The 26,436-nt window shown below is 41.3% G+C and overlaps 3 protein-coding genes across 6 annotated transcripts; 2 read left to right on the top strand and 1 right to left on the bottom strand.

Annotated features, from left to right (window-relative positions):
- The first annotated feature begins 48 nt into the window (after positions 1-48).
- Positions 49-8,661, top strand: si:ch211-260e23.9. 2 transcript variants are annotated; one of them, XM_007889392.2, is made up of 4 exons: positions 49-388; positions 2,777-2,997; positions 4,947-5,091; positions 7,911-8,661. In XM_007889392.2, exons 2-4 carry the CDS (start codon positions 2,871-2,873, stop codon positions 7,918-7,920), a joined length of 282 nt encoding a protein of 93 aa, XP_007887583.1. In that variant the 5' UTR covers positions 49-388; positions 2,777-2,870; the 3' UTR covers positions 7,921-8,661. The 2 variants fall into 2 exon arrangements, with proteins under 2 accessions (XP_007887583.1, XP_007887581.2); XM_007889390.2 differs by lacking the exon at positions 7,911-8,661 and adding an exon at positions 6,493-7,904 and having other exon boundaries at positions 50-388.
- A 352-nt stretch (positions 8,662-9,013) lies between these two features.
- On the bottom strand, positions 9,014-17,739 carry zgc:162297 (uncharacterized protein F13E9.13, mitochondrial-like). 2 transcript variants are annotated; one of them, XM_042340175.1, is made up of 6 exons: positions 17,552-17,739; positions 17,118-17,200; positions 14,605-14,785; positions 14,246-14,396; positions 11,946-12,073; positions 9,014-9,619 (listed from the first exon to the last, which is right to left on the bottom strand). In XM_042340175.1, exons 1-6 carry the CDS (start codon positions 17,553-17,555, stop codon positions 9,429-9,431), a joined length of 738 nt encoding a protein of 245 aa, XP_042196109.1. In that variant the 5' UTR covers positions 17,556-17,739; the 3' UTR covers positions 9,014-9,428.
- A 264-nt stretch (positions 17,740-18,003) lies between these two features.
- ccne1 (cyclin E1) lies at positions 18,004-25,284 on the top strand. Of its 2 annotated transcripts, none has more exons than XM_007889389.2 (12): positions 18,004-18,229; positions 18,662-18,706; positions 18,835-18,922; positions 19,041-19,100; positions 20,734-20,900; positions 21,035-21,170; positions 21,857-22,003; positions 22,094-22,189; positions 22,394-22,528; positions 23,582-23,693; positions 24,166-24,323; positions 24,744-25,284. In XM_007889389.2, exons 2-12 carry the CDS (start codon positions 18,693-18,695, stop codon positions 24,864-24,866), a joined length of 1,236 nt encoding a protein of 411 aa, XP_007887580.2. In that variant the 5' UTR covers positions 18,004-18,229; positions 18,662-18,692; the 3' UTR covers positions 24,867-25,284. The 2 variants fall into 2 exon arrangements, with proteins under 2 accessions (XP_007887580.2, XP_007887579.2); XM_007889388.2 differs by lacking the exon at positions 18,004-18,229 and adding an exon at positions 18,337-18,381.
- The last annotated feature ends 1,152 nt before the right edge of the window (positions 25,285-26,436 follow it).

Genomic DNA, 26,436 nt, shown 5'->3' with positions numbered 1-26,436 from the left:
TGGGGGTGGTGGGTGGGGGGGGGGGGGGGGCTGTGCCTCTCAGAGGAGGAGACAGACAGACAGACAGACAGACATTGGCGATTCCGCAAACAGCTGATCAAACCAGAAGCGCAACCACAAGTCTGCGGAGCAGTTTAACTCGCGACCAGAAGAAGATCGAACAGCGCGTTTCCCAGAAGCTTTCGTAGAGATCGATAACTCCGCTTCGCCGACGACTGAGAAAAACGTTCAAAAAAAAAAAAAAACCGGTAAAACTGAGGACTTTTGTTGTCGGAGGGAATTGTTCGGTCTCTGCAAAACCCACGTCCCTGAGATTGAACTTTAGTTTTAGTTTTTGTCTCAAGATTTCCACACGTCCTGAGAGCCCCGACCCGACCCCCACTGATCGGTGAGAAAGAGTTTGGATTGCGAGAGTTTTATTTGCCACTATTTGTGGGGTGTGGTTTGGGGGGTGTGTGTGGGGGTGGGGGGTGTGGGGGTGGGGGTGTGTGGTTTGGGGGTGGGTGGTTTGGGGTGTGTGTGGGTGGGGGGGGTGGTTTGGGGGGGTGGGGGGGGGGGTGTGTGGGGGGGTGGGTGGGTTTGGGGTGTGTGTGGTGGGGGTGTGGTGGTGGGGGTTTGGGGGGTGTGGGTGGGGTGTGGGTGGTTTGGGGGTGTGTGGGGGTGGGGGGGTGGTTTGGGGGGTGTGGGTGGGGGGGTGGGGATGTGTGGGTGGGGGTGGGTAGTTTGGGGGGTGGGTGGTTTGGGGGGTGGGAGGGGGGTGTGTGGGTGGGTTTGGGGTGTGTGTGGATGGGGGCGATGTGGGTGGGTGGAGGGGTGTGGGTGGGGGGGTTTGGGGGGTGTGGGTGGGGGTGTGGGTGTGTGTGTGTGTGGGTTGGTTCAAAGTGGTGGGACAAGTTCAGCCAAAGTGTCGTCCAAGTTCGGGGAAAGTCATTTTGTGGGGAAAGGAGGATCGGTGGCTGTCATTTGGGGTATTCGGGTGGAATTGGGGAAGGGGAGTGTTCTTTTTGTGGGGAGAGAGAGATGAAGGTCATATTTTAAGAGAGTACAGTCAGAATACAGTCTGAACAGCTGATGTCTCGTTTTCCCCTCCGCTGTGAAATCGGATACACCGCCGACGATACATCCACAGCGCAGGAGTCACAACATATTTTTGTTGTTGTTGTTGTTGTGTGTGTGTCTTGTATCACTTTTAAATAGCATTAATCTTAGGCCACCGAAAGAATTTTTTATATCTATATGTATCTATATATATCTATATATACACACACAACGAAGTCGTGCAATTGATCTGTAAACATTACGTGACGTGTTGCAACATTGCCACTTAATTCAGGCAAAATGTTATGGGATGTTTGGGCAGGAAATGATTGCCTCTAAATTAAGAAGACTTTTAGCCTTATTTTGAGAGAGAGAGAGAGAGAGAGAGAGAGTCTTTTATCACGTAAAGATGCCCCAAAAGTATTTCGCAGGCAATTTGGTATCAAGCGTGGGAACTATTTTGGTGAGCAAATGCAACAGCCTGCAGACAGGAAAGCCCCACAAATAGCTGTGGCACTGTTTTTAATCACAAGGATTGTTGGTCTACACACTGGAAGAAACTTCCTTCCCTTTATGGACAATGCACGGGATAGTTCGTGTCCACAAGACAAGACTTCGGTTTCGATCTCGCCTTCGAAACACGGCAGCTCAGATTAAGCAAGAGCGCTTCAGGTTGTTTGTACTTTTAAGTCGTGTGTTCAAGTCACTCGTTGGGTCTTCAGATTAGATGTTAAATCCAGGTCCCATCTGCTTGTTCGGGTGGATATTAAAGATCCCATGGCGTGATTCAAAAAGAGATTCCGTTTCTCTGAGTAGATCATTATTTTGGGGGAGGACGAGTTTGCAGGGCTGTGAGGAGAGCGCGGGGGAGTGGGATTGATTTGGATAGCTCTTTTTACAAGGGCTGGTGCGGACACGATGGGCCGAATAGCCTCGTTCTATGCTGTATAATTCTATGAGACAATCAAACTCGCACTAAAAAATTAAGTACATAAAGCTGAACATTTCCTTTAATATTGCATTAATAGCCAGTGCACATTTCTTATTTTTAGAAGGCATTCAGAATATATGCCTTTGATATCCTACAAGGAATGGGATTAGACTGGATAGCTCCAGTGGGCCACAAGGAGCCAGCAAACATTACAATGAGCTGAATGTCCTCCATTTGTGCAATAAAGATTCTATAATACTCCATTCGTGAGGATGGGTAATACTGATCCAAACTCTTACTGAGAAGTTTTTCAGTACACCTGTCTGCTTAAGAGCCATGTGGTACTGGCGTTGAAATACTCCAAGAGGAATCTAGCTCTGGATAATTAGTGATGTGGTAGAAATTGGTGCAAAAGGTTTTACACCAGTAACATGATCGATTGTAAATAATCATCACCAATAAAATCCTCTTTCTTAAATTGTCTGAATGGATTTCATAGCTGATTAATGATGGATTTCCTTCATCTTTTCAGATCATCCTTTCTATCCTTTCCTGTAAGCTTTGTGGTATATTTTTTAAATCCCATTAGAGGATAATGAAGATTTGCAGCCAACTAAAGATCAGCGTTTGATATTTTTGAATTCTGATGGTTTAAAACATTCTATATTTAAAAATTTTAGGTTGCTGGTTTGAAGTAATCAGGTCTTTGCCGGGATAGATGCAAGAGCTGCAATTAAACTGCCAAGGATTTCAGTACAGTTTCCCGGTTTATAATGCATAACTTGGATTCTATATATGTTTTAATAGGAATAAAGGTAACAATACTGGCTGACAGTAAACCTTTGTTGGAAGCAAATTACAGTGGAGACCCGATACAAGGCATTGTGTACATTTGTCCATCATGCTGGGAAAACTCGCCAGTTTCTTTCTCAATGAGACGTATGAAGACAGCAAAGAAAGCATCAGTGATTTGAACCACATGCTGTATGAGAGTGAAGAAGATGACTGGATTATTGTAGATATCCAAGGTACTTTTTAAGGTGTTTGTGTAATATGTTTTGTATGCAAAGGATTTGCACAGGTGATCTCAGCTAAGATGTACCTGTGCAATCCCTCACAGGGACCTGATAGAAACAATATTTATTTAACTATGAATAAGTTATGAGTGCATTATGATATGAGATAAATGATTTATTCACTAAGTCCCCACTGTGGTTTTTGTAAATCTTCACTGGCCTAGTGTTGTAAATACAAACTATAACAATATTTCCGAGACTTACCCAGGCAGCAGTTTGAAATGTTATGAGATTAGGTTGAGCTGTACCTCATTTAATTTGAACAGTATTTTAATATTATTTTGTGTTCTTTATACATTGCCAAAAGCATATGGGTGTTACCTCAAAGCTGAGAGTAATAGGTATTAGCTATCCTCTTAAGCTCTTAGTCAAAGTGACCCCTAAGAAGTTTACCACAAAGGCTAAGTATATATTCCAGCTTGTAGAATGGCTTTTTGTAGTGGAGTTGAGGTTGCACTGATATAGAGATCTGGCAAAATGAAACATTCCCAATAGAAATAAATTATTTGATTCTGACCTTGGTGATATGAAACGTTTTATTTTTGGCTTTCATTTCATTGTCCCTTTGTTTGTCTTTATTTTAATTTCAAATGTACATCAAAGTTGTTTTAATACAACAAGCAGTTACAGTCACATCTGCGATCCTCTGTATGGCTCAGTACTAAACTGCGAAACCAAAGTATATATTGGCATGGTTTCAGTTGTAAGATTCTCTCATAAGAATTAGTTCTTTGTTGAAGAATTTTGACCAAGTTTTTGCTGCATCATTGTGCAAACTTTATGCTGAAAATTTAGCAAAGCAACTCAAACTGAACCGAGCAGTACAGCGGAAACAAATTAAACTCTCGTGGCAAGACATCAATAGAAAAACCTCTCCCACTAAATCCAAACTGCAGAAGCAACGGGTTGATACAAATGCCAGAACTGCAGGCTGTAAGGTATCAATCTTACACCATTTTAAGACATCTAGATTAGGAAAAATGAGGAGTCAGCAGCTATTACAGGGACAGTCTGATCTAAACACGCCACCAGGAGGAGTACGGTTAATGTTGAAAGCTATGTATTGTGGAAACTGTAGTTCTTTTCTGCTCATATGGAAATATCTGAAAAGAACTACAAATCCTGCAGCAACGCAAGACTTGTAATTTTGACCTGATTTAGGTTTAAACCCTGAACTAGGCCACAGTAAGATATATGACTCACTTAACCGAAATGGTAATATTTCCAGACTCGTAATCTAGAATTTTGATTCAATAAATATTTAAATAAATATCCCAGCTCTACACCTTTAAATTCCAATATGAGATATGTGATTTGCAACTTTAATGGCTGTGTTGATTAATTTATAAATTGTGAAATGACGATAATACTCCTTCCACCTTTCCGGTTTCAATTTATACTTAATTTTTAGATTCTCTTTTTTGGGGTTGTTTGCCAGTTTCTGTCTTAGTCTGTCTACTCCCTTGCTATCCTTCCATCAGCAATGACAATTTTGCATCATGGCCTATCATAATTTTGTAAAATATTCTTTACACCAGACTAAAGACTTTTTAAAATGTTGTTAGAAATGCCATAGGAGTGAGGTGTACCCCGATGTGAAAGACCCTATATAAATTATGTTGTATAAATTCGAATATAATATTAATTATATTAGCATATTAAGAAACATAAGACTCTGTAGATTATCAGAATTTATTACCATTGTCTACACAAAACATTCAATATTCTGAGGGAAGTAACCAATTTCCAACATACATTTGTCCATTTGACATTTTAGCACAGAAGCAGAATTTCTAACAGAATCTGCAAACTGATATAAATCTGCAGTGATACATGACAAAGAAGACAGTTTACCTTGTGTTTAACTTAGTGGCTAATCTCAAAGTCTTGCTTTATTACAGGCCAACAACCAGTGGTGAATGTACCAACTGATCCCCTGGAAAATCTCCTAATTGAACACCCGAGCATGTCTGTGTACTCCCTGGAAAACAAAAACAAGGACAGTGAAGAAGAATCTGCAGCGGAGGAGGAGGGGCAAACTCCCAAGTGTGTAATATAATTTTAGATTGTTTTTAAGTTTAATCTTTCCATTCGAATATGCACTTATATTACAATTACAGTAGAGCCTCATGACAATGTGTCAGCTTGGGGTCAATAAAATCGCAACCAGCCTTATAACTTGGTACAATACTTCTGCATTGTTCATATGCACAGAAAGCTAACTCCCTGCACTAAAAATGGATGATTTCCAAGCCATTAGTTTACCGCCAATGTCGCTTCCTGCTTCCGTAGTGATGTGGGAAGCTGGCCATGCGTTCTCCTTGGGTCCTGCTTTATAAGCTGGTATAGCTGTATTAAGTTGTACTTATTGTTTTCTTAAGAGTTCTCCCATTAAACCGATTCCTCACAGCTCACATCTCTTCTTCACTGCCACTAGTGTTGTGCATCTTACATCTCGAGAAAAACTGAGAAGTTGAGTGTGGCACACAGTTAAATTAGTTTTCATGCTTAGGCCCTTGTTGACATTATTATATCTATTCTGTTGGTTCTTGAGACATGAATAACTGTGTATAACAATATTCTCTTGCTCCAGGCAATTCATTATAACCCAAAGGTAATTTTAAATTACTCACAGTTCTGACAGCAGACGACAATGGTTTGCCTTCTGGGCTACAAAAGTGACATCTGTTGTGCAACATTGTAATATCCTTGGTCTCCAGCATCGAGATTTATAAATACGCTAGCTGACGCTTGCTTCTTTTCCATGATAGTATAATCAGAACAAGTATTCCTTTGAAGTGAATACAACCATGGTTTAAAAAGTTATGTGTTTTGAGCATATTTTTACTATTATTTATTACTCACGTTCATCAAATGAATGCTATCAACTTTCATGAAGCATATTTGGACTGTGCTATTACTATTATTTTAAGACCATGAACAATGTCAGGTATTTTAAAGCACTTAAATAATCTGATATTTTACAAGGCTACTTTGAAAGGTAAGCACACTTTCAAATGTTGAAATGTTGTGAATATGTTAACATTACAGGGAATTTCATCATGTCTTTATGGAGAATATCTAAGAGAACTAGAATGTTTCAACAATAAATGTTTCTTAATATCACATTTCAAGAGTATAACTCATTCCAATACAGAGACAGAAGAAGTGACTTATAGATATCTAATAAATTGTTTGCATAAACAAAAAAGCAAGCAAGACTGTACTTTAATAAATGGGACTCTTTTACTGTCAAACTACCTTTGGGAATTATAAAGAACATTTGTAAGTGATCGGTGTGTCCATTGCAGAGAAAGTATGTCAGTGTCTTGAGCAGTGTATGTTAGTACCCTAGAGTGCTATAATCAATAGTACTTCACTTCAAAGTATTAACATTTGACATAGTAAAACAAGTGGCAAGTTAAATGTTATTTTTTTTCTATCCAGGGTCATTCCGATTGTGCAGTATGTCCCACGAAGAGTGTCTGCTTTCAGGATTCGGGATAGTGTTCTCGAACATACCAGTCATATCCATTTCATGCAATGTGCCAAATTATATGTAGAGAGGCGAAAACTGAGCTGCAATCACCTTCGCAGGCAAAACAGAGCGAGAAAACGCTATTTTGCCAAGGAAAAGCACTTTGGACATTTCAAACAACCCTGTCAGCGCAATCATAAATATTAAATCAGGGAATAGGAGACTGCCTACATAACAATGTATTGAATTGCAGTGGTAAATTCGGAGTGTTAAGTAACTTGGCTTAAAGTTTTTAAACTCTTTTAGATTATAGAATACTGTCGGTAGAGCAAAGCTTATTTAGTATACTTTTCAAAGTCATACAGTATAAAATAATGACATCAACCTCCATTTGTCATACTCAATGGCATTTAGGGTTGTAGTATCTCTATGCTAAAACCTGTATATTTACTCAATACTAACAGTACAAAATCTGTATTTGCTTCTAAACTAACATTACATGTTAATTTGAGACATGGCATTATAAAGTTGTGCAAAGCGAGACCTCATGCAATGAAAACTTGACTGAAGGTGGCAACCTCTGCAGTAACCTTAAACATGGTTTCAGAGGAATGCATCAGTAACCTTAGGAACTTTAGTGCAGCTAAAATTGTACTATTTATGATAACCTGTTCCCTGTGGAACCAACTGTACTGTTGCCTGCCGAGAGCCACAAAGGTACTATATGCATTAAGAATTCCAGGTATTTACAGATGGTCAGGATGTGTGTGTGTGCCACATTATAACAACCATTATTGCTCCAGGGATATACTTCCAACTAGAGTATTAAACATGCAATTGTTGTGATTATTAACTCTTAGACTGCAAGCAGCTCCAGAGTACGTATAACAACATACATTTTAGAAACAAGACTATTTTGTCCAACAAAGTCCATCATTGTTTGGTTGACTCAAGCCAGGCTCTCTGTTCTCCTATTTTATGTACATTCAAGCTTGTAATGTCGCAAACAATCAACATTACAATAATAAAACTGTTAATAGCTATATTACTGTAATATTAACATTATCAATTTATCTTGCCAAATAATGTCATGGGGGAGACAAGACTAGTTTTTCATGCAGTAGATAGTACTTTTCAGATGTTGTTTGTTTTGTTGGCGTTTCAGTGACACAAAGTAATTAATTAAAAAAAGGTGATGAGCCAAGCATTAAAAAGAACATTGTTAATTTTCTGTCTAGCAGTATTAAGTTGCGCAATCACAAACTCAGCACCTGTTATATTTTCCGCTACTGACAAAATGTCAGAAATTGTAATGACCTAGTAAGTCACTGACAAAAATCTATTAACCTACCTCCTGTCAAAGAAAAAAATGTTTCCTGTTATGCAGAGCCACATAGCTCAGGAAGGGCCTGCATTCAAATTGCCAGGCATTGCCGAGCCCATCTCAACCAGAGCAGCAGCGGGACCTTAACATCTCTGGACTGAAAAAGGAGCAAAAATCACTTAAGACGCTCAATATCAATTGCTATCCGTAATAGATGTGCACGTACTAAGTGGGGACAAGAGCAGACTTTGTTGTTATATCTTTAATGACTAAACACTCACTGACGAGGCTCCCACATAATAGCCACTTGGCTGAGGTGCTAGAGAGCTATCAGTGCTCAACACACTACATCCAGAAGTAATGACTAGCTTCAGAAGATGGTTTAACAAAGTGAAGAGTTGACAAAGTAAATGCAGTAAAATAGATACTGAGTAGACGGGCCATTTTGTTGCCTGTAATTATTTGTAAACTTTAGTTTGTAAAATGTAAACAAAAAAAGCCTTCAACTGTTACAATGTTTTTAAACTTACTTGAATGGGCCAGTTTCAAAATATAAAAAACAGTTCTATTTTACAAAGAGCAGCTGGGACTTCATTCATGTAGTTGCATACTTTATAATAGGTGTGCATGCTGTGCCATAAAATAAGTGGGAGAGATTGATTCTTGACAAACATTTTAAAGAGGCACTGTTTCACTAGATCTTACTGATGCAAGTTAAAATATAAAAATTGACAAGAGATGTAAAAATAAAGTTGATTGTTATTCTTGTAAAAGTTTGGTAATTGACTAAATAAAATTTATATGCAAACAGAAAGTTGTCTTTCAGTGCTTAATTGATGATGGAACCGTTCAAAACCTTTGTGATTTATGAGCTTGATGTTTCGCCCACAAAATATAGTCAATTCACTTTCAAAATATCAAGCTCAGTATATTCTGTGAAGCGCTTTGAGATGTCTCGAAGATGTGATAAGGCGCTATATCAAATGCAAGAATATATTACTACGGAGATTTTACTGTGATATACAGCAGGTGAATCGAGGTCAGCATCAGCAGTGCATAATCATGGCAGCTCTTAAACAAAATGAATTGTACAACTGCTTGCAGTTTAAGCAGGGGAGGGGTTGATGGGTACATTACATTCTTACCTGAATGATAAAACCAGTTTCTTAAGGGTATGACTTCTTTATTGAGGGCAAATTTTTTTTTAGCTTTCTAAATGCAATAAATCACATCATAGATCGGGTGATAATTATTTACATCAACTGTTCAATTGTTGGATTGGCTACATACAGTTTCACGATTTATACTTATACCTTTGACTCTTAGGTATCAGCATTTAATCCAACTCATTGTGTCTGATCAAAAGCAGTCTTTAAGTACAAATATGAGAATTATATACACTGCTTACATACATTATAGTTTAAGTTAAAAGAACAATCACATCACATCAAAGCATCAAAATTCAGAACCTCATAAGCATTAAGTGAAAATCTGTGCCCACACTAACACTGGTGCTAAGTCTGTTCATCACTTGAAATGGATTACATTGGGTTATATGCTACAACAATAAGTGCTGAAGTTTTATGCTCTCAGGTGATGCATCTTCTCCATAAACTTCTTTATCCTTTCAGAATCCACCTCATTAGCCCAGTATCCTCCTTTTTTGAAATGGGACCCAATTATCAAAGCACTTGCATCCGTGTAGTGCTCCAGATTTTCATGGGTCACACCAGAGCCAATGAGAACTGGAATTCTTACAGCCTGTTTAACCTCTGCAGGAAAATATTAAAGACAATGATATTACACCCCTTTTCAGTCTGTGCATTCCAAGATATGCATCACAATACTAAACCTATCCGTATATATCCTGAATATTTTGTGGATTCTTTGACAATTGGCATATGGTTATTCTCTTCCCTTTGCTTGAATGTTTCATAATTTGAAGATTTCCAGCTGGTAACTGTCAGTTGTTTCACCTATCAGCTGACAAACAGTGATCTCTGAATCATAGATAGCCCCTCTTGGGATTCTGACTTGTGACCATCTGGCTGGGAGGTAGTCCTGTCACTGCTGGACAACGCTGCAAATTATTCAGATCATTTGTCACTAGAACAACAGGCTCTTTTCTTGCAGTGAATTCTCTTCATTTTATTGGAGTAATACTTTCATGGGTGCAGTGTTTAAGAAATCTCATTCACTGTAATTCTCTTAAGCAGGCAATTATCTATCTAAATATTTGCTCCTCGACTGTATCATGCAGTCAGGTAATTTGTGTTAGTATAACGTGTTAAATTCATTGAACGTCTCAAAATATGGAATAAAATGGTTTCTGAAAAAGCTGCACAACCAAGTAGTAGCCAAATGACACAAACATTAACATCCTAAGTCTGAATATTTCTACTCATGACAGCTATTCAGCATCAATAATACAATTTATATAGCACCTTTCATAGCTTGCTCCTGGTTTCCCGCCCGATCCGCCCTACCATCGGTGGCCAGGCTTTCAGCCTCTCTGCCCCCACTCTTTCGAACTCCATCCCACAATCCCTTCGCCTTGTTCCCTCTCGTCTCCTTCAAGGTATGACTCAAGACCCTCCTTTTTGACCGTACCTATGGCTGCCCTCCTACCTCCTCTGCCCTCCCTCATCCAACCTTTCCCCCACACTCAGGTCCTGATCCCTGACTGTTCAACCCTTGGGATGTCCTCCTGACGTGAAAGGCGCTTCAAAAATGTAATTTTGTTGTTGTTGATGTTGGGGAGGCATCTCAAAGAGCTTGATAGTCCTGACTGGGCACCGGAGGTGAGTGAAAGGAGACGGTCAAGATGACCATAAGCGCGGTCAAAAGGTATGTCTTGAGACAGGGACTCTGGGATGGAGATCCAGAGAATGGGGGCATCAGGGTAGGCAACATGAACCAGTTCAGTGATCGCTGAGCAAAGAGTGTGACCAGCTTTACATTCTTAACCTAGCTTTTGACGTTCAGAGAATAATATTGTGCTGTTGGACACAAAGGAATCCGAGTATTGGGAACGCCGATAGGATACATTATAAAAGCAATTGCTTTGAGTGCAGCCTGTTATGAAGACAGGGCACAACTCATTAATGTTGCTGCTCCCTTGTATGTGTATATCTTCTTAAACCCGTGTAGATGTAATCCATAGATAATTCAGCTCCAAGTTTAGACTTTGCCATTCCTAGTTAAGTAAAAGTAGGCCATTGTTAATTAGGCCTTTGATCACTGTCGAGCAAAAACAGCTTCATTATGTGCTGTCTTCTCAAAATTCTCCAAGGATCAAGGGTATTGTTGCAAGTTATTTTTTACTGTGTGCATTTTAACTGGAAATTACACCAAAAACTAATCCTAGGCCTCAGTATTAAACTGATTACCGGCAGTTTTCGTTTTAGTTGTAACTCTAACCACCTCATATCACTGTTGCAGAAATCATCTTTGGAAGATTATAGGTTGTTAACTATTTGTAAAATCGTGTACAGAGAGAATTACAGGAGCCCATTAAATACCGAATTCACCAATGAATAGAATGACAGAATCACTCGTTATCCTTTTCATTGCATCACTATAGGGGGTAACCTACATCAGCCCATCTACCACGTGCCATCAGATTCCATGTTTTTATGAATTAATGTGTAATCTGATGTGCTGCCAATGTCTTAGGAATTGGTAGTTTGTATAAAAAGCAAAGCAGCTTGGAAAAGGTGGTATTCCACATTCAATAATACGCACTACCTTTACAATAATTGCAACCAGTACTAAGGCAATATTTTAACATTAACATTAAAAATACCCCGTGGAGTATGCTGAACTACATTTAACTTACTGATGATGTAAATGAGCCGAACATCCTATCAGCATTTATATTTCACAGCTACACACTCTGGGCAGCATGCAAAACAATTGAACCTTTGGGAACTTATAAATCACCAATTAAACATAAATTTGGGATTTTGCACAAGGTACCTAATGGATGTCCATAAGGACATCAGTAGTGCTTTGAGATGTCCTCCTGATGTGAAAGGCACGATATAAATATAAATTGTATTGTGATATCTATTAGCAATTCCACTCAGAATTCCATACCTTTTAGCTCCTCAGGGTCTGCCTGCATTCCAGTGGCTGTTCCCGTCAGGACGACACCATCGCTCAGGAAGAACTCAGCAGCCTTGGCAGTCTCGGGGAGGCTGATATCTGATGTCACAGCGTGTGAGCTGCAAAAACAAAGCAACTGTACTTTGAGCTTCTCATCAAAAAAGATATGGCACTGTGAAAAATTCTGCCTGAATCATTTTTTCTTTAAAATGTCAGGAATCTGAAAGAGGGTAGGGAAGTATGTTGGTGGATGATAGATCTCCAGGTCATTATTCAATCTAACCATTACCCACACTGAGCTCTTGAAATATTTCACCCCTGTATTGGGTATAACTCTGAATGGCTGGTTACAATGTGGCACTGGTAAGAGGCATGAGAGCAAGTCACTTAGGCGCTCCCAAAACTAGTAAACATTATTTAGTGCAGAGGGAACTATGAAAAAGAATGGAAAGGAAAAATAAAGAATTATTACACTTATTGGCAACAGCACTACCTCAAGACTATTGTTAATTTGCATTCTTTCCAAGTAGCTGTATCAGCTCAGATAAACATAGACCTGATTGGAAGGAATAATAGATCTCAAAATTGAATAATTGAGCTAAAAGAAAATCTGATAACACGTTAAGCACGAGTCATTGTTTTGTCTGAGGCAGAACTTAACTTCAGGATCCTGTTGATACTTCTAGAAACAAAGGCAATGTTAATGACTGAACAGTTTGGATCCATTATTGAGAAAAGCTGATTGAGGAAGTGCTTGTTGCATTTGGTCAAAAAACAGGCAAATAGTAATGCATTAATACATTCAGTGCATAACTTCACAAAAAACATCCACAGGACTCTGCACTGAAAAACAAACTTATACAGTGTTTTTATTGCTAATTATCAGTATTTTATATCACAGTAATTTAATTGAATTTGATCTCCCAGTTTACACTGAGGGCTGCTTAGATGTAATTCTTGGGCTGTATTTCAAGCCTATTGCATTTTTCCAAAATGTCTTACCAACTGTTAGAAAAAATGGATCTCTATTCAGAATCCGTAGGTGCAGAATCACAAGAAAATCAGACATTTATAGCAGATGTCCAATCAGTCTGCTCCTGGAAACAATGCAGCCAATACATGGCCAACCAGGGGTGAACAATCATAGCTTAAAACCCAGAATGATCCAAATTTAGCTGATTTTCCAATTGTCAGTAGAAATTTGGCGCTAAAGCCAAATTTCTCTTGGGAGACAGAATAGTTTTCTTGTAGTGGCTTAGATAATGTATTTGACAGTTCTGCTACCTTGTAACAGAAGTGTGTGGCTAGCTGCTGAGGAGCTAGATTCACACCTTGGAACAAATTTGCTAGTATCAAAATGGGGGTGGCAGAGAAAGCAGACTACTTCACTCAAGCATATATCCTGCTGAGTTGATTAAAAGCAACAGTAATGTGGTCTGTGGAGATGTCCACTTGTTCAATTGTCTTCCACCCCAAGTGAGAAAGAAAAGGAGATCAGTCACACACTATGCTGATGTTTTATTTTATGGACGCAGATGTTGCTATGAACTCCCCAACTCCAACAAACTCCTTTATCCTGCAGTCTTGATAACCTCATCTTTACAGTTGTGGTCAGAAAATTAAGACGGAGTACCATCACCTATAGTATGCACTTGCGATAAAGCTTCCAGCAAATAATCTTGTCAATTGGTATACAATAAAACCATTCAAGTCTTGAGGTGTTATCTGCACAATGGTCTTCTACAGTGTACCTCAGCTGACACATTTGTGAGACGATCCAATGATGTAAGATGTATTGTTATAATCTGACTTGATAAAGGATCCCAACCAAATAACAAGTAACCGACAAACAGTTTTGTTGTACCATATCATACCAATTTTGCGTGGTAGACAGGAATTGAGATTTCTGTTACACCACAACCATCTAGTTATTAAATCTCAATTGTATCAGCAGGCGGGCTTTCAAACATTCTGCCCCGACTCTTTGGAACTCCATTCCAGAGTCCTACTGACTCACTCACCTCATGCAAAGCCTGTCTCAAGGTGCATCTCTTTAAGACCGCGCTTTCAGTCATCTTTCCCCTCCCACCCATTTCAACACCCACCCAACAGTGTTGAGATGATCAATCGATGCAAAAGCTGCTGTATAAATGTAAAGTGTATTGTAATAATTCACCAGACATCTACAATATCAAGCTTGTACTGAAAACATAAGTGGTGGACTGCACATTTTATAAAGACTTACAGCTGACAGAAAGGTAGACATTATATGTACTTATGACAATATTTACCTGTGCTTTTTTTTGATGTCAGTAAAAACTTGAATGTGCTCAGCTCCTATTTGTTTGCGGTACCTCAAAAGGTCACCAGCACATGCATTTAGAAGACCTTCATCTGCAATATGCGAGAACACAAATCCCTCAACTCGGATAAAATTGAAACCTAGGAAAGAGAATATAACGTTTCACTGACAAAGCTTACTCTATTTATCCAAAGTTTAAACATCCAAATCCTTTTATTGTGCCACTAGTTTTCAACTGGTTCATACCCATCCAACAGTGAGGCTTCAAAATGAACAGTTATACAACTTGTAAATATACTTTTTCTGTACCTACACTTGATGAGAGACTAATATTTACAGTGTACTGACCAGCAGCAAGAGCAACTGCCATTGCTTGATGGTTGGCCGCAGAAAGGATCTGGACACCCAGGAGAAGATTGGGACAGGATTGTCTTACAGCAGTACAAACAGCTGACATTGTAGCTGTCACTTCTGGACCGATGGTCATTGTGTAAGGAAGATCATGCATATTTTCCACTATTAGTCCATCCTAGAATCAAATAAACAATTCCGATTCATCTCAAAAACTTATTTCTCACCTACCAATGTGACTGTTTTTTCTATGTGTTCCATGATAAGAGTAGTTTGTTGTACTTCTATTTATTATTTTAAATGAAAGATAAATGGTCATTATGATGATTAAATCTGGAGAATTGGGTTGAAGGATTTACAATAGCAGAGGGAATCTAGATCCGTTGAATTAACATCCACAGTTGTAATAAGAATTATAGTTAGGGCTACTATTTCAATCAAGCAATAAATAACATGCTGCAGACACCCAAAATTCTCACAGAGCATTTCCTTTCATTCTAGCACCACCAAAGCATTTTTTTAAAACTCATTGCCCAAAAGTAAATTGTGAATTGGGACTTATAACCAGTACTTACTCAAACGTGAATATGCTCAGTTTCTTTAATCATACAGGCGACATGGAATCATCTCTCTATCGTGCCTCCCACCCACCCATGCATGTATTATACAGCGGATTTGGGTTGTGCTTGATTTGGATACGATCTCCAATTATACATACACTACATTTTACAGTGAAGTACAGTAAAGCACTTTGCGACATTCTCCCAGCGTGAAAGACACAATATCAAATAAAAAGGTTATTTATTAACCACTGAAGGTAACTGTGGTAGATTAATAGTGTTCTGCCTTTCTGATTCAGACGACCAAACTCACTGATCATTTGGGGACAAGGTACATATGAACTCTAGGTCTGGTCAGATTGGGTCGATAATCACAAGCAGGATCATTAAAGCCAAATTCTACTGCTACAACAACAACAAAATTATATTTAGAGCACCTTTCACATCGAGAGGACATCCCAAAGCGTTGAACAGTCAGATGTCGGGGCCCGAGCATGGGAGAGGGGTGGTGTAGGGGTGAGGGAAGGTAGAGAGGTGGGAGGGCAACCAAAGGCATGGTCGAAGAGAAGGGTCTTGAGATCGGCCTTGAAGGAGCAAGGGAGGAAGCGAGGCGAAGGGACCGTGGGATGGAGTTCCAGAGTGTGGGGGGGGAGAGGCTGAAAGCCTGGCCACCGATAGTAGGGCGGGTTGGGCGGGAGACATGGAGTAGGCTGGAGCCCGCTGAACAGAAGGAGCGGGCAGGTTGGTAGGGAATCAGCAGGTCAGAGAGGAAGGAGGGGGTAGGGCCATGGATGGCCTTAAAGGTGAGGACGAGGATCTTGAATTCGAACCTCTGAGAGATGGGGAGCCAGTGGAGTCGGGCAAGGGTGGGAGTGATGTGGTCACGGAGCCTGATGCGCGAGAGTACATGTTCTCCAGAGTTTTGGATGATCTGCAGCTTGTGAAGGGAAGAGTTGGGAAGACCAATGAGGAGGGAGTTTCCATAATTGAGCCTTGATGTGACGAATGCGTGGATAAGGGTTTTGGCAGCGTGAGGGGTGAGGCAATGATGAGTCTGGCAATGTTGCGGAGGTGGTGGTAGGTAGTGCCGGTCATGGCGCGGATGTGGGGGAGAAAGGACAGTTCAGGGTCAAACAAGGCACCCAGGTTCCTGACTGGCTTAGTGAGGTTCAGTGTGCAGCCGTGGAGGCTGATGCTGCCAGCGCCTGAGTTGCAGAGGCGCTGGCACGAGCCAATCAAGAGGGCCTCGGTCTTGCTGACATTAAGTTGGAGAAAGTTGGCCCTCGTCCAGGACTTGATGTGGGACAGGCAGTCGGTCAGGACGCCAGTAGTCCTGTAGCTCAGTGGTTAGAGCACTCGCTTTGCACGTGAGAGATTTGCGTTCAATTCCAGGCACAGGGCGAAACCTTGGGCAAGTTTCCTTACTCCACACAGAGCCTAATAATAATCCCTCCAAAACCCAAAACAATAATAAATTGGTCATTTTCAATCTACGACTGTTTGTGGGACATTATACAGTCAATTCACTTTACAGTGTGTTCTGTGAAGCGCTTTGCGACGTCCTCCCGACGTGAAAAGCGCTATATCAAATGCAAGGATTATTATTAGTAGTAGTAGTCCTGGAATTCAGGGTGGAGGCAGAGAGATAGAGTTGGGTGTCATCCGCATACATGTGGAAATTTCCCCCATGTCTGCAGAAGCTGTCACCGAGGGGGAGCGTGTAGAGGGTGAAGAGGCTACTAGTGCGGTATCAGTAACTCCTCTAATGATATATTTAACACTGAGAGGTGTTGACATTAAAGTTACAATGGTCTGTAACAAGTTTCTAATTGCGTTCCCGATTAAAAATGCGGGAGAGACAACAAAACGCGTGACACAAGCCGAGGGTCTGGGCCTGTGAGTGGGATCGAAGCGGTTTGCTAAACGGGGTGAACTGAATGAAGTACGTACGATCCCGGCACTCAGATACACGGCAGCTTCCCGACAGGCCTCCTCGGTGATGTCAGACACGGGCAAGTGGCTGCAAGGAGACCCTGGGCACAGAGAGAGAGACAGAGAGAGAGAGATCAGCTACAGGCAGTGCGGGTACTGGGGGCCGTGGTCCCGAGGCCGCGCTCACCAGGCAGGGCCTTGACATGAACCATCCCGATCACTGCACATCTCACGCGACTCGAGAGCTGCGCCAACCCCATGGCTTCACTGTCGGATCCCCGCCGTAGGCCTCAGTTTTTTTTTCGCGCGCGGTGTGGGGGGCGGGGGAGGGAGGGAGGGAGGAAATACTCGGCGCCAAATTTCTGACGATTATTGATCAACCGGAGCCGCCTCCCCCGGGGCCTGACCGTAGGCCGCGAGTGGCGGCAGAGTTTCCCACACCACACCCCCACCCATCAGTGTCTGTGGTTAGCGTGAGATGGTATCAAGGCCCGCGCGGAGCCAGGGACCAGAGATCGGACCCCGGGACGGGGGTTCGCGAGCTCCGGCCCAGCTCTTGTTTACATCCCGGGGAAGTAGTGAACGGCCGACAATTGCGCGCCCGATCGCGGCTCCTCCCTCGTCCCGCAGACCCCAGAGGCCAGACTTGGCGGGGGGCATGCGCAGTGAGCTCGGGCCACGGCGGGCGGGGGGAAGCATGCGCAGTGCGCTCGGGCCGTGGCGGGGGGCATGCGCAGTGCGCTCGGGCCGGGGCGGGGGGCATGCGCAGTGCGCTCGGGCCGTGGCGGGGGACATGCGCGGTGAGCTCGGGCCCTGGTATGGGCGGGGCTACTGGGTATGGGCGGGGCCACGCGCTTGGACTCTGTCCATGCCGCCAGCTGTTTAAAGCCGTGGCGCAGGCGCACAGGGGTCGAGCCGGGTGGCGTTTATAAAGAAGCGGCAGCACCGAGCGGGGAAAGAGAGCGATCCCGCGTACCTGCACACGTCCCGCCGCCTCCTTCTCCCCCCTCACCCACCCTCCCACACACTCAGGGTGGCTTTCCCTCTCCTCGACACCACCCCCGGCCGCCCCTGTCTCTCGGCCGCCCCCTCCTTGTCATCACTCGCCGCCCCCGGAGAGAGGTCTCCCGGTAAGTCTCTCCCCGAAGGGGTCGCGCGACCTGTGATGGGTGATTTGTGATGGGATGAAAGCGACCCCCCCACCACCCCCCATCCCGGGTTGACCCGATCCCGGCTTCGGCTTCTTTCGGGCTGCGATCCGAGCGGGAAAAGAGAGACGCTGGTGTGTGTGTGTGTGTCTGTCTGTTCTGTGTGTGTGTGTGTGCGCTGTGGGGTTTTTTTTCGCGGTAAAAGACGGCCCGGACCGAGTGGGGTACCCACTGGATTAGCCCCTTTGTGAGAGGGAAGCGCCGGGGAGGGTCCGGGATTATCGCGGGCATTAACGATAACGTGACTGGGCCCCAGGAGTCGTCCGGTTCCCGTCCCGCGCTCAGCAGCCCGCGCCCCGACCCTCTGAGGGCGACATTCACAGCGAACCCAAATTTATCTTCTCTCCATCACAGGGCGCCTTCAGTTAGATTTACTCTCAACGAGATGCCGAGGAAAAGGTAATTACAACAACATTTGATTTATTTCCCCTCAGACTCGGTCCTGTGCGGGTTCATGGCAATGCCCACTTCAGGCCTAATGCCTCCAGTGTAATATTTGCACGTTTTTTTAAAACTTTTTTTTCCAGTGAGAGGATAGAAGATAAGGCAGCAAAGACTGAAGAAAATAAAGGGCTACTATTACGATCCAGAAAGCGAAAAGCAGATGTAGCCATTGTGAGTTTGTCTCTTCTCTTCTCCCCCCCTCTCCCTTCCCCCCCCCCCTCTCCCCCCACATACTATTTTTCCTACTACTCCAATACTAGATTTAGTAATAAATATATTCTATCCCAAGTGTTTACAGGACTTTGATGAAGTTACAGAAGCGCAAACAAAGAAAACATTCGACACACAGGTAACTTCACTTTCTGTAACTCAATCAAGATATTTTTTGAAAATGTGGAGTTGGTTAACTGGGTATCAAAATTGCAAATGTTGATATAATATAATGTTTGCAATATTGATGGGTTTCATCATAGTTTGGCAAGATGGATGTCCGACCCATGTGGAAACCACTGTGCTTTATGTTTCTTTAAGTTTCTAAATCAGTCAGTTCCCACATTTCCCTGTGTCTGCAGTAGAAATGTGCACTCTCCCTGAAGAGACACACCATGCTTATCTAGTTCTGAGAGCATTTGGCACTGGTTGACAAGAGCCAAGCTTGGGGACCTTAACATGTTGGGATAGTGCTATTTAACCAGCTAAAATCTCACAATTTATGAATGAGTGCAACTTGGGCTATCTTACCTAATGGGGCCTTGGCTTAAAGGCCCCATTAGGAGCTGAGTGGGAAGAATCCCTGTGACTGATCTGTCCCTCCAGTTCCTAAAATTGAGCCAAATTGGCCAACAGAATGTCAGATCGACTCAACCCTCTCTGGTGGTCTCAATAATTCAAGTCCTGAGTGTGGTGGGTTTTCAGCATTTAAAAGGTTTGATGTCAGACCCACCTCACTCAGGACCTGGATTATTGAGACCACCAGAGAGGGTTGAGTCAATCAGATATTCTGTTGGCCAGTATGTTGCTGTGGAGCCACCTCAGCAGCAAGGGAACCCTACTTACTCACTCCCCGGGACCTTCCCATTCATAGTGTACACATGCAGGAGAGAGACCTAGTTGAGTAGATAGAGCTAACAGAAGATCAGAAATTGGAAGGTACAAAGGTATGAAGGGATTTATGGGTGAGAACCTTCAACATTGGTTGGTGAGGGTGATGGGCATGTAGCATTTAGTACAGGTGAGAAGTAGATGGTGAAGATTAGTCATTAGGGTTTGAACTGAAGGTTCATTGAGTTGGAAAGATTGAGTAAGTTGAATTCAGAGCATGAAGATGTTGGCAGGAGTTATGGAAGATGGCTTTGGATTATCCATTAACTGAAAAACAGTGAGGCTTAATTCTGAGACAGGAAGTCAGAATGTCAAGGAATCCAGGGAGGAAGAAAGGTAGTTTTGGGTGTCATTTTGTGTAACGTGGAAATTAACTCCCATGTTTGCAGATGTCATCAATGGGAAGCATGGATATGAAGAGGGGGTGGAGGGTGGAGTCCTAAAATGCACTGCAGGTGACTGAGGATAGTAGAATTAGCTATTGGTGGAAATAAATTGGAGGTCAAGCATGGCTGCAATTAAGAAAATGTTCCTGCATTGGTGGATGAGTGGAGAAATGATTGAGAATATAAATGAGGGAGGTTGACAAGATGCAGAGAATTCTGGTTGCAGAGTTCCCTCTTGAATAGTTGGGTTACTGCCTTGCCCTAAATAATCACTTGACGTGTTTTTTTTCCTCCAGTGGGATTTCTTGAGGGTAACAATCCCAGGGAGTGGGTGAAATGTTCTCTCTGTCCCATGTTGCCATTTCAAGTTTACCAAAGTAGTAAGCTTTATGAAAATATGGGGGGAGTTAGACACAAGTGCATTTTTCATTCTTATTCTTGCCCCAAACCACAAATATAGTAGTAAACAGCTTGTATCCAATTTATTAATTTCAGGCTTGCTGGAATACTGATCCCAACTGTACAAGTCCATGTAGGCTCATTCCAACACCCCAAAAACATCCAGATGGTGTGGCTACATTGAATACTGACAGTTGTGTGCAGTACAGATTCAAAAATGTCTTTGTCACACCAACTAGAGCTTCACCATTACCAATATTGGGGTAAGTCTACATTCATCTGTTCTCAAAATGCACTGGGTTTGCTTCAATGTTGTAGGTCTCAAACTGAGTGGAGGCTGGGAACAGTTGCTTTTGGTTGTGTTCAATGATTAATCTGTGCCCTTTTGTTTTAACAGCTGGGCAAATCGAGATGAAGTTTGGAATAATCTTGTGAAGAAAGATCAAACATATCTACGAGACAAAGATGTTTTGCAGAAACATCCACTCTTGCAACCTAAAATGAGGGCTATTCTTCTAGACTGGCTAATGGAGGTAAATACTCAAATAAAATCTTTGTATACTTGTAGAAATCTGTTGTAGTGATAACCATTTTACAATCCAGACTATGGATTTCTACTGGCTTTAAGTGGGAAGACTGATAATCCTGATCTAATACTCCACCCATTTCTTTTAAGAAAAGTCTTCTACATAAGACTAAACATAGCTGGTCACTTTCTTCTTCTCCCATGAAGACCAGCCATTTCAAGTCTTATAAACTGAACCCCTCCAGTGGACGCATTTCAAGCGAAGGGAGTTTCTCCCGGTGTCTTGGCGAGCAATCGCCCAATAAAATTCTTTTATTCACTTCCACTTTACATTAAATCCTGTGAAGTGCTTTTAAGATGTCTTCCTGATACGAAAAGCGCTATACCAAATTGTAAGTAGTATTCAGAAGCTTTGTTCACTCGCATAGTAGTTGGCATTTTGTACTGAGCAGGCTGCTGTTTAGAATTTGTGCCAGATGGCCACTATTTGGATACCCAAATAGCTATTCTCTTACTTGGCTTGGGTGGAATATATATGGGTGGGAGGGAAACTTATTGACTTAACTTTGAGATGCCTCTTATCTATACAGTGCAAGTACTATACTCAACCAAAAAAATCTAGTAGGATTTTTTACAGAAATTAAAATTCTTTTTCCTTTCTCCCCCCCCCCCCCCCCCCCCCCCCCCCCCCAGGTTTGTGAAGTCTATAAACTACATCGAGAGACACTTTATCTTGCTCAGGACTTCTTTGACCGATTTATGGCAACACAGCAAAATGTTGTGAAAACCCGCCTTCAACTTATTGGCATTTCAGCTTTGTTTATCGCTGCAAAACTGGAGGTAGGAGAATGATTGGTTCTGCTGGATTCTTTAATTATCTTACACTTCTCATGCAACTGAAGTATACTTAATTGTGCATTTTTGTTGCAGGAAATTTACCCACCAAAGCTGCACCAGTTTGCCTATGTTACAGATGGTGCTTGCACAGAAGATGAAATCCTTGACACTGAACTTATTATTCTAAAGGTACCATATTGAACTGTATGACTACTGTTTCCAGGTTTGCCCTTAATGTGGCCAATACAAGAGATACAAATTTGGCCAATAAAGCAAACTTAAGTTTGAAAAAGAAACTAAGCTGGAATAGCAGACCTAGAGCAAGTTATGATCTGTATCTGATCACTGGTAATATTGTTGGCAAGTAATTAACAGTACAGTATTCTGTTCTAGGCTCTGAAATGGAGTTTGTGTCCCATAACTATTGTGTCGTGGCTGAACATCTACATGCAAGTTGCATATTTGAAAGAAATGTATGAAGTGCTGGTACCACAATATCCTCAGGAAGTATTTGTACAAATAATGGAGGTAAATATCTTCAGATATTCCACTGCATTTGCTTATTCTTTAAATACTGCATTGAATTGAAATCTAGTACAGCATTTGTTTGCTTTTCTGCTTCAATTACTTCATATAGTTACTGAGGCCGTGACTCTGATTAACCAATAGACAAGAGGCAGAATGATCCATAATCTTTACCAGCTGTTGTGCATTTATTGGCCAGTTGAAGTCAGCTCTGGTGAAGGTTTGGCAGCAAATTGCCTGTTTCAGGCTTGTCTTGAAGGGGTCTTAAAGCTTCCACATCAGTAGAGCTGCAGATTTGGCAGAGCATTTTCTTGTCAAATCAATAGTTATGGGGAAATGTTAGAATTCATCTACACCTCATTGTATCTCCCAATATTTCCAGTATCTAAACTAGGACATGCTTCACTGGGTATCTATGGGTTGTTGCCTCACGAGTAGATAACAGATTTCATATCTACTGCCTGAGAATGTTTGAAGGGTGGTAATGCTTTTTTTTGCTTAGTGATTGTGGGGCATGGAAGAGAGAAAAGAGAACTCAATTGGCTGGTAGGGGCCTTCAATTTGATTTGCATTGTTGGGGATCGTGTAATTGCCATTCTCCTCTGCCTTATTTGTTATCCTCCATGACTTCTTGCCTGAACAACTGTAAACTCACATCCTAATGTAGGAAAAACTGTTGTGCCCCATCCAGTAACCACTGTGCCAGAATATGCCCTATTATTATGGTCTGTTTTGCTCACAACTAATGAGCTGCAAAAAAGAATCTACATATCAAATTCCTGAGCACTGTGTTTGAGTTGTGCAAGAATGGTACAATCCTACTTATTGATGCTGTAATCTTTATTCAGTACCACTTTCAAGTTAAGCCAACTCGGTCTCTATATAGCTCCCATATAATGTGGTTAAGTGCTCAGATATTATCCAGGTGAAGGGAGCTACATAAATTTTTAACATTGGTTCAAATTCATACATTTACAAGTGCAATTCAGTTACTTGCATGTTTAAATTTAATTTTATATATGATATTGAAATTAACCCAATTTTTTTCCCCAACAGCTTTTGGATCTCTGTATCTTGGATCTCAAGTGTTTAGAGTTTACATATGGATTAATAGCAGCTTCAGCTTTGTACCACTTTTCGTCATGTGAAGTGATCTGCAAAGTCTCAGGTATAGACCAGTTACAACTTCTGAAGGCTGTCTTTGTCTTCCATTCCTGAAGCTATCTTACTGCTGAGTAGAAATGTGTGAGCTTTAGCTATTCATGTGGGGATGGGAGAGAGAAAGTCAGCAGACATTGTACAAAGTCTAATCCTGTCCCATACATTTGGGCAAGGCTGCTGGCCAGTGATTGGGAATGGGAACTTTTTTCCCCCACCCATGAATCGCAGAGGTACTAAAGCAAATTGAAGTGTTATTAATGCTGTACCCTGGCACATTTAAGCAGATTGTAGCTTAGTACTGCATCATGTAATAGCATTGCCTACCTATCTGGAAGCTTTTCTGCAGTATTAATTGGTAATGACAGATTTGTAAATGCAAATGTAGTCAATGTGATTATATTGCATGTGGTAGAATGTTTCCAATACTAGAATATAAGGTGCTATGAGAAGTGGAAAGATAATGACTATTTGACATTTAGGTTTTGAATGGAATGAAATAGAAGCATGTGTGAAATGGATGGTTCCATTTGCTATGGCCCTAAGAGAAGTGGGAAGTACAAAACTGAAGAAGTTGAAAGACATAGCAGTGGAAGATGTACACAATATACAGACTCACTCAAACAGCCTGTTCTTACTGGTGAGTCACACATGGGTGTAGATGTATTAAACTAATCAATGTTAAAGTAGCGACTGAAGGTTCGGACTCTCTAGTACTTTTACTGTACAGGCCGATAGAATGAACTTAATACGTAATGTCTTTCAAAGATCTGTCTGTATAAATCGGTTGAGGTGGTATTAATAATGCTAGAGCCCTGACTTCACCTGAGGGAGGTTTCACAAGCAATGCAATTGACTCCAAGCTGACTACAAATGCTATGATTGTGAATTGCATTGGACAAGTCATCTTATTCATGACTATTTTGCTTTACAGTCAGGAAGTCTTCTAGTTTTCAAACTTCACTAATACTACAGTCTAGTGATCCACGAAGTTACTAACCAAAACTAATAAATATCCTAAGTGAAATAATGCATTTCTAATTTTATTCCTTTATTCTAGGATAAAGCTCAAGAAAAGCAAGCTTTGTTATCTGAACTAAGCAGGACTTCTCCTGTGCCTTCTGGTGTTTTAACCCCACCACAAAGCAGTAAAAAACCTATCCTTGATGCACGTTTGCAATAGGAATGGGAAGACAAATTGGGTGAATGTTTTACACCTGGAAGTCGAATTTTGACTGTAAGCCTTAATTCAACAAATGTTGAACTGTAAATGGACTTTATTCTTAATGATCTACCCTTGGTTGCTGCAGACAATGACCTGAAATCTGATGCTTGCAGCGGTAGTGTCATTCAATTCCAGCAGTTTAAAAAAACACATTACTTGTATAACTTTGTTTTTAATATTGATTTTTTTAAACTTAAAGTGAAACTTCCCAAGAACACCAACCAAATGGAATACTTTCCAAGTATTCTGAATGCTGCTAAGGGAGGGTGGCTCTTGGTATAATGAATGGTAAGGTTGCAGAGTACTTGTTTATGAAATTGTCACCTAAATGCTGCTATGTGTATTTTAAATAAAGATGCTGTCTGAGGACAAAATATTTGTGCATCTGGATTGTGATTTTGTCATTGAAGTTTGGCACTTGGTTTTGTTGCAATTGCTGAATGTGAGTGATAAGTAATTAATTCATTGTCAAGATTGTATGCTAATTCCATTTGACAAAGTTTCTGTGGGTAATCCCTCCCTCCATTTTTTTTCTAGTAGGAAGAATAGAACAGTCAGGATTACAGATGTCCAGACAATGGCTCTCTCCTATTCAGAACTCATTGAGCAGTTGCAGTGTTCATAAGATATGCAATACATGACTTCGTTTGTAAACAAAGTTAGTTTTGAGAAGCTGATGTCCTAACCTTGTAGATAAGATATCTATTTCCATTGAATGATTACTATTGACGTAACGCATCTTTGAGGATGGTCAGGGTACTAAATTAAGAATTCTACATACTGGTAGCTTGAAAATTAAGTTCATGGATAGAACTGGTTATCTTTCATAGGAAGTGGAGTGATCATAATGTGTTCTGAAGGATAATTCAAAGTTCTATTTGAGGTACAATCTCATTTGTTCCACCTCAACAATCTATCTTTTTTTTAAAAAAAGTTTGTTGTCATAGTGGGCATACAAACTACAGTGAAGCAACCATGAGTGCCTTGCTCCTATGTACTGTATATTGCTTGAAAGTACAGTAGAACCTCACCTTGGTGCCTCAATGATATGGACTCACTATTTAAAGCTTCCTTGTTCCCCATTTAACAACTGAAACTCCACAAATTGAAGGTAATACAACCACTCTTACTGTCCAATCCATTTTCACTTAAGTTGCTTTGTACCCGTTTTGTAGAAACGCTGACTTGGTCAATCTTTGATCAAGTTATCTTCATTCAAAATGCGCTAAGCATATTCAAGCCTTGAGTGTCTCATGAAGAGTGAAACCTAGCTTTGCTTGCATTTGTGATAAAACATCTGATTTAAATTTTATATACCCATTTGATTCCTGTACTTCTAGTGCTCTTATTTGTAGAGTACTTGGAATTATAAAATTTGCCCTCACCTTTGATTGTAAGCAAAATCTTTCTAGCAAGTTTCAAACTGCTGTAAATAAAGCATCTTATTGCTCAATGTATTAAAGGGCTTTCGCATTCACTCCTTGCAATAAATACTTGCATCTTGGTAACATTCCATTCAACTTTGTAC

This window comes from Callorhinchus milii, unplaced genomic scaffold (genome assembly GCF_018977255.1).
Source record: "Callorhinchus milii isolate IMCB2004 unplaced genomic scaffold, IMCB_Cmil_1.0 Scaffold14, whole genome shotgun sequence".
Classification (NCBI taxonomy): domain Eukaryota; kingdom Metazoa; phylum Chordata; class Chondrichthyes; order Chimaeriformes; family Callorhinchidae; genus Callorhinchus; species Callorhinchus milii.
This window is presented reverse-complemented; position numbering and strand designations above follow the sequence as displayed.